Genomic DNA, 19,468 nt, shown 5'->3' with positions numbered 1-19,468 from the left:
CAATCTCTGCAGTACAATAACTCAATACATTGCACTATATAAGGAAAGAAAACATTTATGCACACAACTTTTATTCACTAGTCAATCTTCTCTCCATCTCAATTTGTTTTCTCTTACTTTATAAACTTTTATTTTCTGTAATAACTTTTAACTCTTCTCTCATTTTGAGTGAATTGTTAGAACTTTTCCATAGCTCCCCTTTCCTTTATGTTTTGGAAATCTACTCTTGAACTTTCCTGTCATTTGTATTTATTTGCTTTATTTCTTGAATTTATTATTTGTGTTGATTCCTGTTTACTATTTATTAATTGGTTTCAAATTTTTTTCTTCTTTCCCTCTTTTTTCTTCTTTTTCTATTTTTCCCTCAGACTTCTTTCCACTAGTTTTAAATTTAGATTTGTTCATCATTAGTGTTTGTTTCCTCAACCTATTTAATTCACCTGATGCTTACCAAATCTAAAAAGAATATACAACCTCATCTCCAATGATCAATGACAGAGATATAAGACATTGCTCTTCCAATTACAGATTTTTCTAGCTCTATAATTAAAAGGAGAAATCTAATAGGAGATCCATCAGTATATCTTTACAAGAAAGTTCTAAAGCTGGTTTATATTATCCAAACATCAGAAGATAACAAAAATAAAATTCTCTTATGTCTCTGATAAGATGAAAGCATGGTTGCTGTGGGTATAAGCTCTCCCTTCGCCCTCCTAGTTCCACTATCAACCAAAACTTCAGCAACATGTATACTTCAGTATTCTGTCACTTCAATTCGCAGTGTACCTGAAAAATGAAATGATCTTTAAATGATATTATTTGATTACTAATTTTTGGATTGTATTTTGAATCTAAAATGAAATACTTGTAGAATATTACCTATTCTTCGTGCCTACAAATATAACTGATTTATAAGTTATTGTAGTTTAAATAATTTGTTTTTAACTTTATTGTCATCTTACATAGGGTAAGATATAAGTAATTAAGGGCTAGTTTTTTAAGGAGTTTCTTCAAGTAGCCTTTGAGCATATCCTTGAACTCTTTCCTTCGTCCAAGTGGTAACTGCTTCCCAATAAAGAAAGGAGTGTTTATTTCAGGAATCTTGTGTTGCCCAATGTAACCATCTAAGTGCAATTAGGACTGTGGGGGATGTTGGTCTGAGACAGGGCACTAACTTTAGTTTTCTTATCCTTCCAGTGGACTTAGAGGATCTTGCACTGGTAAATTCTGAGTGCCAGGGCCTGCCTACTATAGGTTGGCCAGATCACTGAAACCATTACAATCATAAATTCAAAATGTACAATTCCTACTATTCCTACTCAGATAAAACCAGCTGTGAATCTACTGATGAATCTATTCTGGAAAGTGGTGGAGACAAAGGTAGGGGGGTGGGGCGGGCTGGAAACCGGTCTGATTATAGTGGAATGCAATGAGCTGACAGTTTATGAAAGATTGGAACAGCTGCATTATTGGTCAGCCTGGCTTACAAGAGATTCAATATCAGCAGTGTTTTTAATCTCCATTCACCACTGGACACAAAAGTTGATTTCCAAAGTGAAAAATTGTTGGCTTTATTTGTACCGAAGAAAAGGTTTCCATCTCCTTATTTTTATAAACACGAATGCAAATATTGAAAATCAATCAAAACATTTTTTGAAAGAGAGGAGGTGATTGTCTCTTACTGAATTAGTCAAATCAACTATTCTGGTGTAAATATTCTTTTATGATATTAGTGTTGTAAACATATCTTTGTGAGAATAGAAGATTACATGAATCTGGTAAAATAATACCAGAAAACTATTGAAGCAGGGTACGAAATAGTTAGAAGAGTTATGTTTTTCTTTCTAGAAAACAGAAAAGATTGAGATTGGATTCTTTGAAAATTAAATGAGGTTAATTTATGAAAAATATACAGCTTATTGGGCTAATGAACTTCAAAGTTACTAAAAATGGATAATCACATCAGTAAAATGTATAGTACAGAAAACAGTAGAACAAACATAAGAGATCTTGGTCAAAAATATTAAACAATGGCAAGTTTGATTTTTTATGCATTGCGAACCAGAGATGCTATAAAGATCCACACTGATAATACATTGCCAGGGTATGGATAAATATATACTGCAACAGCAAACTCCACATTGGGGATGTTGATTTTATGAATACCAGTACTGTAGACTTTATCAAATATTGTCTCCAACTTTGAATAGCCCATTTGAATAGGAAATCCTAAAACCTGTTGAGATGAAAAAAGTGTTGTAATTGACTGACTTAAGTATTTCATAATTCAAAGTATATTTTCCAATCAAAACAGAATAATCTAAAATACATTCAGTGGCCACTTAAGTAGGTACACCAGTGCACCTGCTCCTTAATGCAAATATCTCATCAGCCAGTCATTTGCAGCAACTCAATGCTTTAAAACATGCAGGCATGATCAAGAGGTTCAGTTGTTATTCAGTTCGAAGTTCAAAGTAAATTTTATTATCAGAGTACATATATGTCACCACATACAACCCTGAGATTCTTTTTCTGCAGGCATACTATAGAACAGTAACTGTAAACAGGATCTGTAAACTGTAAACAAACTGTGCAAATGCAGATAATAAATAGCAATAAATAACGAGCATGAAAAATCATGATTAAAGAGTCCTTAAATGTGCAGTTATCCCCTTTTGTTCAAGAGCCTGATGGTTGAGAGGTAATACCAGTTCTTGTACCTGGTGGTGTGAGTCCTGAGGCACTTGTACCTTCGAGTTGATTTCAGCAGTGAGAAAAGAGCGTGGCCTGGGTGGTGAGGATCTTTGCTGATGGATGCTATTTTTCTACAGCAATGTTTCATGTAGGTGTGCTCAATGGTTGAGAGGGCTTTACCTGTGATGTACTTAGACAAATCCACTACCTTTGTAGGAATTTCCACTCAAAGGCATTGGAGCTCCCTTACCAGGCCATGATGCAGCCTTTCAGCACACTTTCCACCATGCATCTATAGAAGTTTGACCAAACATCAGAATGAGGAAGAAATGTAAACTAAGTGACATTGACTGTGGAATGGTTATTGGTGCCTGACGGTGTAGCTTGAGTATCTCAGAAACTGCTGATCTGCTGGAATTTTCATGTACAATAGTCCCTAGAGTTTCCAGGAAATGGTGTGAAAAAGAAAAAAAAATCCAGTGAGCAGTAGTTCTGTGGGCGATAATGCCTTATTAACGACAGATGTCAGAGAAGAATGGCCATAAGAATGACCAAGAATGACCAAGAATGGCCTTCCTGGTTTAAGCTGACAGGAAGGCGACAGTAACTCAAATGACCACATTACATTCGTGGTGTATAGAAAAGCATTTCTGAACACACAACACATTGAACCTTCAAATGGATGGGCTACAGCAACAGAAGACCACATTGGGTTCCAATCCTGTACCTAATAAAGTGACCACTGAGAATATGTTGCAGATGATTCTGACATCCGTACAATCACATAGAAATTACAAATCAGGAAAATACTATAAATGCCATTTTGCCACTCTTTATACTCTGAGTTTCTGTCAGCAATTTTACATTTAACCCTTTTTTATCCCTTCCCCTTTCACCTATAGCTTTTCTTTCATTACAACCAAGCTGTTTATCATCGTTATTATGGAAGCACGTTCTACATTTGAACAGTTACCTGAATAAATATGATTTTCTTGAATTGTTTAATAGATTTTTTTGTTTCTCCATGACCATGTTTTCATTGCTCCCCCATAAAAACATTTTTAACCATTACCCTATTACATTCCTTAATAATTTTAAAGATAAAAATACATGATACTCCCTCAGAGGTAAGGACTCCTAGGCAGCTAGAAACTAAATTTGGAAATGTCACAATCACTCCCAGTTCTGTTGATCTTGCAAAGTCATCTGGAGAATGGGGTTGAAACTGAAAGGCTCTGTCCCAGAGGCAGGTGAAATAACAGCCATACATAGTCATGCTCACAGAAACATGCCTTACAATGCTTCAGATTCTTCTACCACAATCCTTGAGTATTATTTTTTCAACTAGCAATACACTGGTACATGGATGAGAGAATAGCTGTGTTGGTCCTCACCACTGGCTCAAGGCCACTTGGTGTCTGGTAGATAGATAGATAGATAGATAGATAGATAGATAGATAGATAGATAGATAGATAGATAGATAGATACTTTATTCATCCCCATGGGGAAATTGAACTTTTTTTTCCCAATGTCCCATACACTTGTTGTAGCAAAACTAATTACATACAATACTTAACTCATTAAAAAATATGATATGCATCTAAATCACTATCTCAAAAAGCATTAATAATAGCTTTTAAAAAGTTCTTAAGTCCTGGCGGTAGAATTGTAAAGCCTAATGGCATTGGGGAGTATTGACCTCTTCATCCTGTCTGAGGAGCATTGCATCGATAGTAACCTGTCGCTGAAACTGCTTCTCTGTCTCTGGATGGTGCTATGTAGAGGATGTTCAGAGTTTTCCATAATTGACCGTAGCCTACTCAGCGCCCTTCGCTCAGCTACCGATGTTAAACTCTCCAGTACTTTGCCCACGACAGAGCCCGCCTTCCTTACCAGCTTATTAAGACGTGAGGCGTCCCTCTTCTTAATGCTTCCTCCCCAACACGCCACCACAAAGAAGAGGGCGCTCTCCACAACTGACCTATAGAACATCTTCAGCATCTCACTACAGACATTGAATGACGCCAACCTTCTAAGGAAGTACAATCGACTCTGTGCCTTCCTGCACAAGGCATCTGTGTTGGCAGTCCAGTCTAGCTTCTCGTCTAACTGTACTCCCAGATACTGGTAGAGCATGGACATAGCAACGTCCTGCTGAATAGCACCAGACCTACTCCTGATCAGTGTCACTCTGTGTTCAAACTTTGAAAGTCCTTAAATACTGAAATTAGCAAGAGCACGGAAGGTACTCTTGGGATTTCTCCAAGAATGGGTTTACTTGCATTATATAATAGCTACAGAATGTGTCAAAACAAAAACTTGCCAGACTGGGTCTACAGCTGAAGTCAGTGAACCAACATGAGGAACTCTTATCCTCATCATCGCCGATAGATCATTTGCTAGGGGGTATTCTGCAGTTATGTGAATACAGCAAATATTAATTCAAACAAGAATCAGGCTTCATTTCTTATGGCAAATGTAAATAATTTCAGGAAGATTGCAATTAGCCTTCAGATTTTTTGTAAATTGAAGTTACAAGTGCTTCACAGCCATATGTTCAGACAATGTGGTTGTGTTAATTGTCCTGCATCAACAATGGGTTTAAGTAATTTGCACCATTGTGTAAGTTCAGGGAAGTGTCCCAGCCAAGGTACCTGAATATTCAGAGGTGTCTGCCACTGTAGATATGCAATTCAAAGGAAGTTTGAATTTAGTGTTCAAAAGGTCAACCCAACCCAACCCAAAGTATTGAAATAAACAATGTCAATGTAACTATAGAAACTGTATTGAATCACCTACTGTCACCATTGATCTTAAGGATATAAAAAATGTGATGAACATTGAGCTTGTGAGCCTCTACCAAGAGTGTCTCCAGAATTACTCCTGCTTGTTGTGCTGAATAAAGACGTATATCACCAGGTTCAGTGTCTCTTCCATGACTTCACTCATGGTCACAATAGCAGCTTTGATTAGGGGCAAAGTGCCAATTTCATAGAGAAGTATGCCTCTGTGTGGGATTGTGAATACTGAGGAGGATGGTTAAAAAGTTTCAAGGGAATATGGACAAACTGAGTGAGTAAATGAGAGAATGGCAAATTAAATACAATGAAGGAAATGTAAGATGATCTTCTTTAATGCAAATAACAGAGAAGAAAAGTATTTGTTAAAGAGTGAGAAACAGGGTGAAGTTGGTGTTCAAAAGGTCCTTGGTGTGTGTTTATGCAAGTCACCAAAGACCAACAGACATGTGTATCTAAGGGACAAATAGTATCTTAGCTTTTAACTACAGGGTTACAAGAGTATGTAAATTGTATTTCATATGTATAACACCTTGATGATAACATAAAGAGAGGACAGTGAAGATTCATTGGCAGTTCCAGTGATGGCAGGTTTGCAGTACAAAGAGAAATTGAACACACTGGGACTATATTCTTTGGAGTTTAGAAGGGTGAGAGATGGTCTCATCAATCTTTATCATATGCTTAAAGGAATTCACAATGGAGAGATGATGTTTCCTCATGGATGTGAAAGGCCCTTTGACCTTCTCCTGCTTTTATTTTTTACTGTGCTGTAGAGCTTTACCATTATGCTAAATGGAGTAGATTCAAATCTGATCTAGCAAGTCATAACTGGGGAGACATGCAAAACAAAAACACTATGCAAAAGGTAGAGCTAAGAAACCCCAAAAGTGAAGAATCAGATCAAATTTCTGCATTTCTGACACAGTTCATAAATGGTGATGGACAATTTAACAGTGAGTTGGAGGAGGAGGCTCCAACAAAATCCCATCCCCTGTTGAGGCCAACCTGTCACTGTGAAGATAAGGGAAAAGCATTTGCAACTATTTTCATCAATGTTAAGAAATATCAAGTGGGTGAAATGTCTAGGTTTTGTACCAAGATTCCCTTCATCATCGAGCTAGGCTATAACCAATATGATTTACCTGATATCAAAAAATGGCAATAGCACTGTATAACACAAATGATATGGGACCAGACAGCATCTTGCCTGTTGCACTAAAGAAAGACATGCACTCCAAAACTAGCCATATCTCTAATTAAGCTCTTTCATTACAGCAATGATACAAATGTCAATGTGAGACAGTATAAGACACATAGTATCACAAAATAACACTATAATTCCAATTTCGTTCATTGGTGCCCAATTAATCTTTTTCCTGTTAACAACAGGTAACCGTCAATGGCATTCAATCATCAATAACCTCCTCACTGATGCACAGTTTTTGGTTTATTCAGAACCACTTATTTTGGAGGGCCCGTCCTGAGCCCAGCACATAAATGCAATCATGTAAAGAATACACAGCACTGCCTCTACTTCCTTAGGTGTTTGCGAAGATTTGGCATGACATCTAAAACTTGGCAAACTTCTATCGTTATACAGTGGAGAGTATATTGACTGGCTGCATCACAGCCTGGTAAAGAAATACCATTCCTCTTGAACAGAAAATCTTAGAAAAAATAGTGGATACAGTCCTGTCCATCACAGGTAAAGCCCTTCCCACCTTTGAGCACATCTACACAAAGTGTTGTGACAGGAAAGCAGCTTCCATCATCAGGGATTCTCCACTACCCAGAACATGTTCTGTTCTCACTGTTACCATCAGGAAGAAGGTACAAGAGCCTCAGGACTCACATCACCAGGTTCAGGAACAGTTATTACTCCTCAACCATCAGGCTTTTGAACCAGAGAAGATAACTTCACTCAACTTCACTTGTCCCATCATTGAAATATTCCCACAACCTATGGACTCACTTTCAAAAACTCTTCATCTGATGTCCTCTATGTTTATTTTTTTTAATTATTATTATTTCTTTCTTTTTGTATTTGCACAGCTTGTCATCTTTTGCGCACTGGTTGGTGAGGTCTTTCATTGACTCTATAATGGTTATTATTCTATTATGGATTGAGTATGTCCACAAGAAAATGAACCAGGGTTGAATATGGTGGCATATATGTACTTTGAAAATAAATTTACATTGAACTTTGAACTTAGCTCCAGGTCTTGGCTCAGAGTTAATTCCAGAGATAAAGTGAAAGTGACTGCTCCCAACAACGAAAGTATTCACAAGCGTGATAGTAAGTGATATGAACTAGGTCAGTGGGCTTCAAGGTTATAGGTCACCCATCCTAGCCCCAGCATCTCATTGTGTGAGTGCTTAGGTAGGCCCAGCAATTTCAGTGGTTTCATCACTGATCTTCCTTCCATCATCTGTCAGGAACAGGGATGTGTGCTGATGGCAGCATCATCTTTGATTTCATTCCATCTCCTCAGAAAAAGAAGCAATTCACACTCGCATTCAGCATGACCTAGACAACATTCAAACAGGGGGAAGACTAGCACCATCCAAGTGCTAGGCAATGACCTTTACCAACAGGACAGTATAACCATGCTAGTCAAATGCATTACTGTGCTTGAATAGCTCACCATATGGATCTTAGGAACCACCAATGACCAGGAAACTAACTGGACCAGCTAAATAAATGCCATGGCTACATTAGCAAGGCAGAGTCTGAATATCTTGAGACAACTAACTTCCTCACCTACATGGCATACACCAGGAATGAGCTAAAATCCATTTGTTTAGATTTCTGGTTTTGTGCAATTTCAACAACACTCAAGAAATTAACATATTTCAGGAACATGCATTCCATTTGACTGGCACTACATCAACACTGTTCCTCCATTATTGGTACACAAAGGCTAGTATGTATACTCTAGTAAAAGCTATGCAATCTAGCCTGTCTGACAGCACCTCTCAAATCCATATCTTCAATAACATAAAAGGATAAATGCAACAAGTTTATGGAAACACAGAAATAAAGCCTGCAGGATCACCTCATGTCATATACAATTCCTATATGTCAAAAAATATCACTGTTCCTTTACAATCACTGTATCTAAATCAAGAAACTCTGTCAGGGGCAGTAGCAAACTGAAGTGCAGGAATCATAGAGACTTGCAGCAATTCAAACAAAATAAAAGATTTATTACAGAAATTAACCAGCAAAATTACCAAGAAGTCAGGCAAATTCTGCAGAATCTGAAATCACTCATGATACGCAGAAGAACTCAGTCAGAGTTTCACCAGATAAGGATCTACAACAACCAAGCAAAAAGGGTTGGCAAACCCTCCTAAAACACACCCTGGGGTGCAGAGGAATTCAGGATCAATCATCCAGACAAAGCAATAACCCACAGAGACAACTACAATGCAAGACATTGAAAATCCCCATGCTAATTCAATTACCTCAAATTGAATAAAAATGATAAATACAAACAATCTCCATGATACCAAATGAGACACCTGCAACACAAAATGAAAACCTAGAGTAGTCCAAAGACAAACAATCCAAGAAACAGTGGACATCCACGAAGTTACACAGAGAAAATACAATCGACATACTCACTGAAAGAAATCTTTTCTTTTTTCTAAAAATTACCCCTAGTTGTAACACCCTAAACATTGTAGAATTTTGGGAGTACTTCCACCAAGAAGGAATGTAATGGTTCTGTAAGGTGACTTACAATCCAACATATTGCCTTAAGCAGTTATGAAGACAACAAATGCTTGCCCACATATGAATAAAAACTTCCCAAACCATCACTTTGAGATCACAGGATGGGTAACATAAAAATGTGATACTACTGCACTACAAATTGCTGTTAGCACTTGGAAACTGAATGGTCAGAAGAGAAAGCTCAAATATTACACCTACTCATATTGATGGTGGGTAGCTAAAAATAAGAAGTAGACACATTTATTTTAAATTTACAATTATCAGCTTTCCAGATTTTAGTACATGTGCTATATCAAACTTCTGAAAAATTAATATTAAGAATAATTTAATTGGAAGTGCTTTTTTTTCCTGAAGGGATAACAAACCTTGTATTCCTTTAAAAGGTTCTCTAAACCTGCACTCTGCTCTTCACTTACTGAGCGACCAAGGTTTCGTTCCAGCAGAGGAAGAAAATTTTGAAACACTCCGGTACAGTAACGATTCCATCGAGTGGGACGCTGTGCTCTCCATTCCATAAATTTATTCTTCAGTGCCCATTCAATTCTAAATCACAGTGAATAAGAAAAGAGTAAAACACATGACCACTTTCTGAAAGTGAGAACTGGAATAATTTGCTATTTTAACCAACTATCTTTTTTGTGTAAGAAACACCCAGGATCACATGTGATATGATCATCCAAACCAGCCTACCATACAGGACTTTGCCATAGGCTTTGCAAAAATCCATGTGGACAACATATACCATCTTGCCCTAGTCAATCCTTTTGGTCACCTCATCAAAAAACTCAAACAAATTCATGAAACATGATTCCCCACACATAAAATCATCCCAACTATCCCTAATCAGTCCTTGTATTCCTAAGTGCAGATAGATCCTGTTTCTCAGAATCCCCTCCAGTAACTTTCCTGCCACTGATTTTAGTCTCACCTGTGATTCGCTGCTGGTCCTCACATAATAATAGGCACAACAATAGACACCTTTCAATGTTCTGGTACCCAACCCATGGCCAATGAAGATACAAAAGTCTCTGCCAGAGCCCCAGAAACTTCTTCCCTTGCTTTCCATTATATTCTAAATCAGCAGAAGGAAGTTAGCTCTGGGTGTCACAATAGATAGTGTGATTTCCTTGTAAACAAGCAAAAGGAACAATGACTGTCCAGAATCTAAGAATGTTGATGTCACATCAAGCAGATACATGCTGCCCTGGTACTTTTACTTTCTCAGTCCTGCATTTATTTGGATGAATCTGCTTTAAATCTCCTGCAAGATTGGGTGCCAGGAATTATGATTTAGCCAAGGTTGTATACAACTGGAGCATAACTTCTTCTATCTATATTAACCCTATGAGATAATAGGCAATATTTTGTTTGACCTTATGACGTGCTTCTGCCATCAGGAAGAAGGTACAAGAGCTTCAGGACTCACACCACCGGGCTCAGGAACTGTTTCTACCCCTTAACCATCAGGCTCTAGGATCAAAGGGTATAACTTCATTTAATTTCATTTACTCCATCATTGAAATGTTCCCACAACTAATGGACTCACTTCTAAGGACCCTTCATCTTATGTTTTCAATCTTTCTTTCTTTCTTTCTTTCTTTTGTTCTTTATTTATTTATTTATTAATTATTTCTTCTTTTGTATTCACACAGTTTGATGACTTCTGCACTCTGGAGTAATGCCTTAGTTGGGCGATCTTTCATTGATTTTGTTATGGCTATTATTCAATAGATTTATTGAGTATGCCTACAAGAAAATGAATCTCAGGCTTGTATATGGTGACATACATGTACTTTGATGATAAAATTTTTGTGAACTTTGGTTTGTCAGAAAGGCAATTAGCTTTTAGCAATCTGCATACATGTAAATTTCTTTGGCCACTACAGTTCCTTTTTTGCTGCATTTTGAAAAACACATGGCTCAAAATACTAGTCCACCTGGAAGACTTCAGTAGAGGAGCAGTTAAGCAATAAAACAATGACTATTTTGGTGTTTGTGCCACTTCAACAAAATTTACACATGCTCAAATCCTGAGCCTTTAGTCACAAGAGAGAGTGTAATGAGGCAAATAAATAGGCCATTCAGCCTACAATGATCAAAGGGAAATTATATTTTGGCCTTTTTCATTATCAAAATGTGTCATCTCTTCCAAACTAGTCTGTAGCTAAGGATTTGTGTTGTGCTTCTGTTGGAGATGAACTGCTTAAAGAATATGGACTGAAGATATTACCAATGTTTTGCCAAGGATTTGAGTGACAAGAAAGCAGTTGTTGGAGAGAAGGATTTGTGGTAATGCTGTTAATGTTAGATAGGAGAGAGCAATCAAGCACACTGTTAGTGTTTGAGGGCAAAGGGGAGGATTACTTTTGTAGCCCTTCAAAGAGGAAAGACAGGAACAGGAAATTGCAGGTCTGTGATCAGGAGTACAGGGAGACCTGTCCAGTATTTAGGTTGATGTTGGAGGAAGAAGATTAGCCTAATTATTAGGAGGGTGACCATGCCATCCTATTTGAATAGGACAATCAACAGCAGAGCTAAGATGTAAATGGAGTTGAGTGTGTGGGAACAGTAGCAATGGTAATGTCATGGGCTTGCAAGGCAAAATTTGGGAGTACAGGTTACAGAGGAAGTTTCACTGGGTGGATTGACTTAAATGCAAAGGGAGAGTAGCATGATGATTCAAGAAAAGTACAGGAGATGTTGTAAGCACTTTGCAAGTCAGACAGATCAACTGAAAAAGAAACAGATCAAATGTTTCAGATCAACAACTATTCAATGGGGAATAATGAAGGGCTTCTAATCTTTACCATAGTTTTTCTTTCTATAGATGCCTCCTGGTCTGCTATTTTACAGCATCTTTTGTTTTTATTTCAAATTTCCATTATCACTACTTTTTTCGATTTTTCAAATCCTTTACTTTCAGACCTCTCAGGCCTCTGCCCCAGGATTACAATTATATTCTCCCAGAATTTCCTTATGAATGAATGGATAATAAACAAACAAACAAACAAATAAATAAATAAAAGGCATCTGTGATGTTTCAGAAAGGAATGTTGCAAGAAAGATCATTGCATTATAGCCCAACAGTAAATTGCATTGGAGTTACATTGGTGGATCATCATTAGAAGTGCCCAATGAAATTTCTTCATTGGGCTTAATCTGATCATGAAATAGTCCTGTGCACAACTTAATTGCAGTTATATCAATTTTATTTGCACAATGTTGAAAAAAGACAAGTGTTCTGCAATTCAGTTTTCAGGCAATTGTTTTCTCTTTCTTGGAAACGGAATGACTCATTTCCTGCTTTGAGCTCAATTTACCACAGAAGTGTTTATGCACATTTTTTATTCATTTGCAGTTTATATACATCACTGAGAAGGCTATTCATGTCCCTTTGTATTTTGCTGTTTATATTTAAATCACTTACTGTGCTTTCTAATTGGGTTTAATTTATAAATATTGATTATACCTCTCAGCTCCTTTATTGAAATCATTAATAAGTTTGATTAAAAAGCTGTGGCTGTAATACCGATCTCTCAGAGAGATCCAATGCAATATTTAACTTTATCCTTCCTCTGTCTTCTTTCATTTCATGTGAACTTACCAGATGAATTTTGGAAGAAAACATAGATGATATCCTTAATAACCCTTTATTTACCACTCTATCATCCTCCAACAAGTAACCAAGTTAGACAGATGTTACTCAGTGTTCACACGTAAGTACTGATAATAATCAGTTGATGCTCAGTAAATCTTGAGAGAGAGTTTCAAGAATTTTCTCAGAACTGACAGTAGTCAGGGGGGCCCACCATTTTAAATAATAGATTTGATTGTTTCCAATCTAACAGTATCTAACATGCATCAAGAGATGATCAAAAGCAACTATTAATGTATTTGAAATTTCCTCGCTCACTTCTTTTATTATTCTGATGAGGAAACCATGAAGCTTTGGAGATTTGCTTTACTTAAGCATAATGGATTTCACCATTAGCCCTTTCTTTGATTATGTTAAATCCAGTAAGTTCTATTGAAAATTAACTTCGATTTTCTTTGAACTCATGGTACCTAGATATCTTTCTGTTCTTTGAAGACAGAAACAAAGTATTCATTTGTTGCCATTTCCTGATGCCAGTTATATGTTCCCTTGGCCACTTTGTTTCTCTTAAGTACCTTTAAAGAAACTTTTACTGTAAACCTGGTAATCCTTTGCAAACGTGCTTCTCATTTTTTTGTTGTTGTCCATACCTTCTGCACTTTTCATTGACCCTGTTAAGATGTTGCCAGCAAGAGATGACATAATGCAGGCAGCAAGAAGTAAAGGACCTTTATAATTATGCATTGAACTTTTAAACCTCAAATCTGCAGTCAGGAATACTGCATTACAAATGGTCTTTAAAGCCATTTAACTGTATTAGCAATCTTAGGATCATTCTATGGACTCAATGGACTTGGCAGACATGACCTTCCAGAACACCATACAGCACCTGGAAGCATTGAAGCTCGTAAAATTTTGCCACAATTTATGGTCACTGAGGAGGACTTTGGGTAAAACTGGAACATAGAAGCATGAAATAGACTTCCCTAACATCATTTAGATTGATATACAATCACTGGAGAATTAGGAGAAAGACCCAAGAGCTGAACTTCGTTATCAGAGGAATATGAGGATCTGCGGTGTGCTCTGCTTCACAGAGACATGGCTTACCTCCCAACTCTCCAAGCACAGTACTCCATCCACTGTATGGATGGGATAGCAGCATTAGGAAAAGCAAGGGGCAGGAGCGTATGCTTCATGATAAACTCCTCATGGTTCTTGGAAATGATGGTCTTGTCCCATTCCTGGTCCCCTGATCTGGAACATTTGGTAGTTAAGTGCCAACCATTCTAGCTACTTCAATGCAGAACTCAATCAGCATAGGTTACAAAAACATCTCCTCCTCACTGATTATAAACACGGATACACTTTAACCATTCCTGCTTAAACTCTGCTCTTCCTTCATTACACCCATGGCAAAGTATGGCTTCCAAATCTGTCGATAAATTTGCTGGTGATACTGCTGTGTAGTATGACTCATGGGAGGTGATGAGTCAGGAGTGAGAAAGACCATCTGGTGACTGGTGTTGCAATAACAACCTCTAGCTCGAGGTCAATGAAATCACAAAACTAATGAATTCTATAGAAAGAGGAAATCAAGGGACTACTTACCAGTTCTCAATGATGGGTAGACAAAGCAAGCAGCTTCAAATTCCTGGGCATTAACATCTCAAATGACCTGTTCTGGACCCAGCACGTTGATGAATAAACCACGCCAGTGACTATAATTTTTTAGAGGCTTAAGGAATTTTAGCATGTTACCAAATACTCTAACTTTAACAGTATCCTGTGGTATGGCAATTTCAATATATAGGAACTCAAGAGGCTACAGAGCATAGTGAACACATATCCCTCACAGCACATCCCTCCCCATCAGAGGCAGCATCTACAGGAAATGCTGCCTTAAGAAGTCAGCCCTTATCATCATCATGCCCTCTTCTTGCTGTTACTGCCAAGCAGGAGGTACAAAAGCCTGAAATCTCATGCTATTCGCTATGCAGGAAATAAAATATGGAAGGAAACATCGAACTTGAATGGATCAAGGAAGAAGACAAACCAGGTGTTTTTGTTCTTGCCATGAGGTTGAAGGAATGGACACTGCTCTACGTCCTCCATTTTTTGAATTGAAGTTACTTGGCTTGATAAATGTTTTAAAGCAGACATGATGATGCTCCAGGTAATCTGCTAGTTAGAGATAATTTCCAAATAAGAAGTTATTTGTGAGGTGTTCTTTGGTTAGATGTAACATGCAGGTTTGTTACTGTTGAGACTTTGTCTGCCCTGTGTAATTCATACTGGTACTGGTTTGGTAACTGATTTAAAACAAAAAGCCATAAATTCTCAGCTGTCAGATAGAAGATAGCAACATATAAAATGCTGGAAGAACTCAGAAGGCCAGGCAGCATCTATGGAAAAGAGTAAAGTCGATGTTTCAGGCCAAAATAACTCCAGAGATTCATCAGCGCCAGGGGCTGGGAGAAGAAAATACCGCGTTCCCTAACCTAGTTCTGTTGACGCATTGGTCAACAATGCTACCAGGTTGAGGAACAGCTACTTTCCTAAAACTGCCAGGTTCTTGAGCCTACCTGCACAACCCTAATCCTTCCTCAGCAATGACCGCTAGGGACCATCTCTTGCACTACCATGGAGTTGCCTTTTGTCTTTTGTCTTCATTTTCTTTTTACACTGATTTTGCTTTTTAGCACATCTTTGTTTTTTTCTGTGCACTATAATGTTATATATAATGTATATATAATTTATATTCTGCATGTTGTCTGTACCTACAACTCATGCCTATAATGTTGCTACAAACAAGTTTTCCATTTTATCTCACCATACTGATGAACATGCCAAAAAACTTGATACAAATTGACTTGACTTAACATTTTCACAATGAATAATGTTTGTATTTCTCACTGTCCATGGTATTTCTACTTCATTTCTGTAAGATACTTCTAACTTCATTCTGTATTTTGCTTTGTTTTACCAAAACTACATACCTCAAATTTGTGTAATTACATAATTGCCAAGTTGTGTATCATTTCTAAATAGATGATAGTAAAAAAGGTTCCTACCTGTTCTGTAATTTATTCACCAGGCTTCTTTCAGTGGGAGAGTAGATTAATTCTTGTGGCTAGAGAATATTTCTGCATTACATGTTGCAGCTTTGTTAAGTTCTAATTCTTGTAAAAATGTTTATTAAATCAAACTATTTGAAATACTCTATTGAAAACTTCATTTTTATTTAAATTATTTGCAAATAAATGTTACTTCAAAATTGTTGAGGTTAACAACTAAGTTTCAGAAGTGGATAGCTATTCACAGCATCTACTATTTAGTATTTGAGGGATCTTGGGGTCCACATCTACAGGTCCCTCTAAGTTGCTGTACATGTTGATAGGGTGGTTAAGATGGCATATGGTGTGTTGGCCTTTATTAGTTGGAGGACTGAGTTCAAGATCCATGCAGTAAAACTCTGGTTAGATCACACTTTAAGTACTGTGTTCAGTTCTGGTTGCCTCACTATAGAAAGATGTGAAAGCTTTAGTGAGGATGCAGAGGAGATTTACCAAGATGCTGCCTCAATTAGAAACATGTCTTATGAGGACAGGTTGAGTGAGTACTAGAACTTGTCCCTTTGGACTGAAGGAGGATAAGAATTGACTTGATAGAAGTGTAAAAAGAGAAATAAATAGAATGGACAGCCAGTACCTTTTCTTCCCAGGTTGGAAATGGCTAATATGAGAAGCCCTAATTTTAAGGTGATTTGAAGAAAGTATAGGCAGGATGCCAGAGGTAGTTTTTTTTTTACAGAGAGAGATGGGTGCATACAATGTCACTACCAGGGACAGTGATAGAAGGAGATACATTAGAAACATATGGGGACTCTTAGGTAGGCACGTTTATGAAAGAAAAGTGAGATAGGGAAAGGAAGCTTTACATTGATCTTGGACTAGATTAAAAATCAGGACAACATCATGGATCAAAAGGCATATAAAAGTACTGTATTGTTCTATGTTCTCTGTTCATATTTGGTACTTATACTAGAGATAAAGTTCTAGGCAAGTGTCATATATGTAACCCTGCAAATGAATAATAATAAATTACCTGCACAGAAGACAATGCATGATTCTGGGAACCTCTGAAGAATGGCTTCCAATTCTGTTCGTTTGTGATGTCAAACTGTGTACTCATGGGGCTACTATTCTTTTGAATATTAAACCAGATCTATAAGAATATATTTGCAAATTCATTATGGAATTTAATTTTTCTATTATGTAATAATTAAAAATATATAATGCAATAATCAGTACCTTAAGGATAAGTTTAAATCTTTCAAATTTATGAAGGTAGGAAAGAAAGGCAAAGCAAGTGTTTATTAAATCAAGAGAGGACAAGTGGGTTGGGTAATTGATAACACAGCAAATAACCACTCCGTTACACAATAATGTTTTAGAAGTAAAAAACTAGCCAATGACTGATATAACCAGGAAATTTGAATACCAAACAACCAAGTATTTTGATTTTCTTTTGTGGTGTCCATTATCTTAATTAATGTATTAGTTTGAAATATTTATAGAACAATTAACATGGATATAGAACTTAAAATATTTTATTTTACTTATCTCAATTGTATTCTCTTTATGCTGTTTTTGCAAACCTCTTTTCTGCAGAGATTTTAGCTGTTCATTTATCCTCCACTTAATGTTCGTTTTGGCCATTCTCAGTAGATACATACCATATATGTGCACGATTCCTACTATCATTTGCAGGTGCAACATGCAGATGAAATTTCCAATGCTCACAGTTTAATTTGCAAATTATTATAAAAAACAGAGTTGGCAAAGATTCCTCATGCTTTCTATTTGACTCTAGACAACTGGGTGACCCGTTGGGGCATCCTTTGAGAGAAAGGTAGTGCAGTCTGATGTGATGTGCTTTGGAAATTAAAGAAGAAAAACTCAGTTTATTAAAGAATAAAGACGCGTAGTAAGACAAATATAGCTCCTCCTCATTTAACGAAGGACACTTTTGATGACAGCATTTCTGGTTGATCTGCCACTCTTCAAGAATACTCTAATGATAGATAGATAGATAGATAGATAGATAGATAGATAGATAGATAGATAGATAGATAGATAGATAGATAGATAGATAGATAGATAGATAGATAGATAGATAGATAGATAGATAGATAGATAGATAGATAGATAGATAGATAGATTCATCCCCATGGGGAAATTCAACTTTTTTTCCAATGTCCCATACACTTGTTGTAGCAAAACTAATTACATACAATACTTAACTCAGTAAAAAATATGATATGCATCTAAATCACTATCTCAAAAAGCATTAATAATAGCTTTTAAAGAGTTCTTAAGTCCTGGCGGTAGAATTGTAAAGCCTAATGGCATTGGGGAGTATTGACCTCTTCATCCTGTCTGAGGAGCATTGCATCGATAGTAACCTGTCGCTGAAACAGCTTCTCTGTCTCTGGATGGTGCTATGTAGAGGATGTTCAGAGTTATCCATAATTGACCGTAGCCTACTCAGCGCCCTTCGCTCAGCTACCGATGTTAAACTCTCCAGTACTTTGCCCACGACAGAGCCCGCCTTCCTTACCAGCTTATTAAGACGTGAGGCGTCCCTCTTCTTAATGCTTCCTCCCCAACACGCCACCACAAAGAAGAGGGCGCTCTCCACAACTGACCTATAGAACATCTTCAGCATCTCACTACAGACATTGAATGACACCAACCTTCTAAGGAAGTACAGTCGACTCTGTGCCTTCCTGCACAAGGCATCTGTGTTGGCAGTCCAGATTAGCTTCTCGTCTAACTGTACTCCCAGATACTTGTAGGTCTTAACCTGCTCCACACATTCTCCATTAATGATCACTGGCTCCATATGAGGCCTAGATCTCCTAAAGTCCACCACCATCTCCTTGGTCTTGGTGATATTGAGACGCAGGTAGTTTGAGTTTGTTTTTCCCTGGCTTAAAGCCCCATACAGCTGACCATGCTGGAATACCAGTTTCTTCAGATAAATCAACATATTCTCCATGGTTTGACCTTGCGCCTTATGTATAGTCATAGCAAAGCATGACTGTATCAGGAACTGGCTCCGCTGAAGAGGGACATCTTCCCCTTCTGATAAATTGAGAATAATTCTTGGGATCATGACAATGTCATTATTGAACGCACCAATGTTTATCTATGCTACGATGAGATTGTCGTGCAGTTCTTCCGCCATCATTCACGTTCTATTGCAAAGCCCTGGTGGATCCAAGTTCCTCATTGATGGGAGATCCCCTCTTCAATTCCAGTTTATGTGGCGGCAATCCAGAGAGTTCAACTGAATCAAGGAATTCTGTTGGAAAATGAGTGGAGTTACCTCCTTCACTTATGGCATTGAAGGAAAAGTAGTCTTTCATAATTCCAGGGAAGCATCTAATGCATGTGAAGTTTATTTTTCACATCAATTCATTGAGAGGAACCAAGATAGAATTCCTCGAACAGTTCTGCAGGATTGTTGAATGTTGGGTAGATAAAATCCATGCATTCTTCCATAGTTTTTGCTGGCAGAATCATATCTTCAGGTAATTCGATTTCATCATTTTCATTTTTCTCAATCTTGTC

General features: G+C 37.3%; 1 protein-coding gene across 1 annotated transcript in view; it reads right to left on the bottom strand.

The window, feature by feature from the left end:
- Positions 1 to 2,047: 2,047 nt before the first annotated feature.
- LOC140715044 (coiled-coil and C2 domain-containing protein 2A-like) overlaps positions 2,048 to 19,468 on the bottom strand; it is a 71,327-nt gene continuing 53,906 nt past the window's right edge. The window contains exons 21-24 of the mRNA XM_073026771.1: positions 16,938 to 17,057; positions 15,905 to 15,963; positions 9,601 to 9,778; positions 2,048 to 2,236 (exon numbers count right to left, since the gene is read on the bottom strand). Of these exons, the coding sequence (XP_072882872.1) occupies positions 2,048 to 2,236; positions 9,601 to 9,778; positions 15,905 to 15,963; positions 16,938 to 17,057 (546 nt within the window). The remainder of the gene's footprint in view (positions 2,237 to 9,600; positions 9,779 to 15,904; positions 15,964 to 16,937; positions 17,058 to 19,468) is intronic.

The sequence above is a fragment of the Hemitrygon akajei genome, chromosome 23 (genome assembly GCF_048418815.1).
Source record: "Hemitrygon akajei chromosome 23, sHemAka1.3, whole genome shotgun sequence".
In the NCBI taxonomy this organism is placed as follows: domain Eukaryota; kingdom Metazoa; phylum Chordata; class Chondrichthyes; order Myliobatiformes; family Dasyatidae; genus Hemitrygon; species Hemitrygon akajei.
This window is presented reverse-complemented; position numbering and strand designations above follow the sequence as displayed.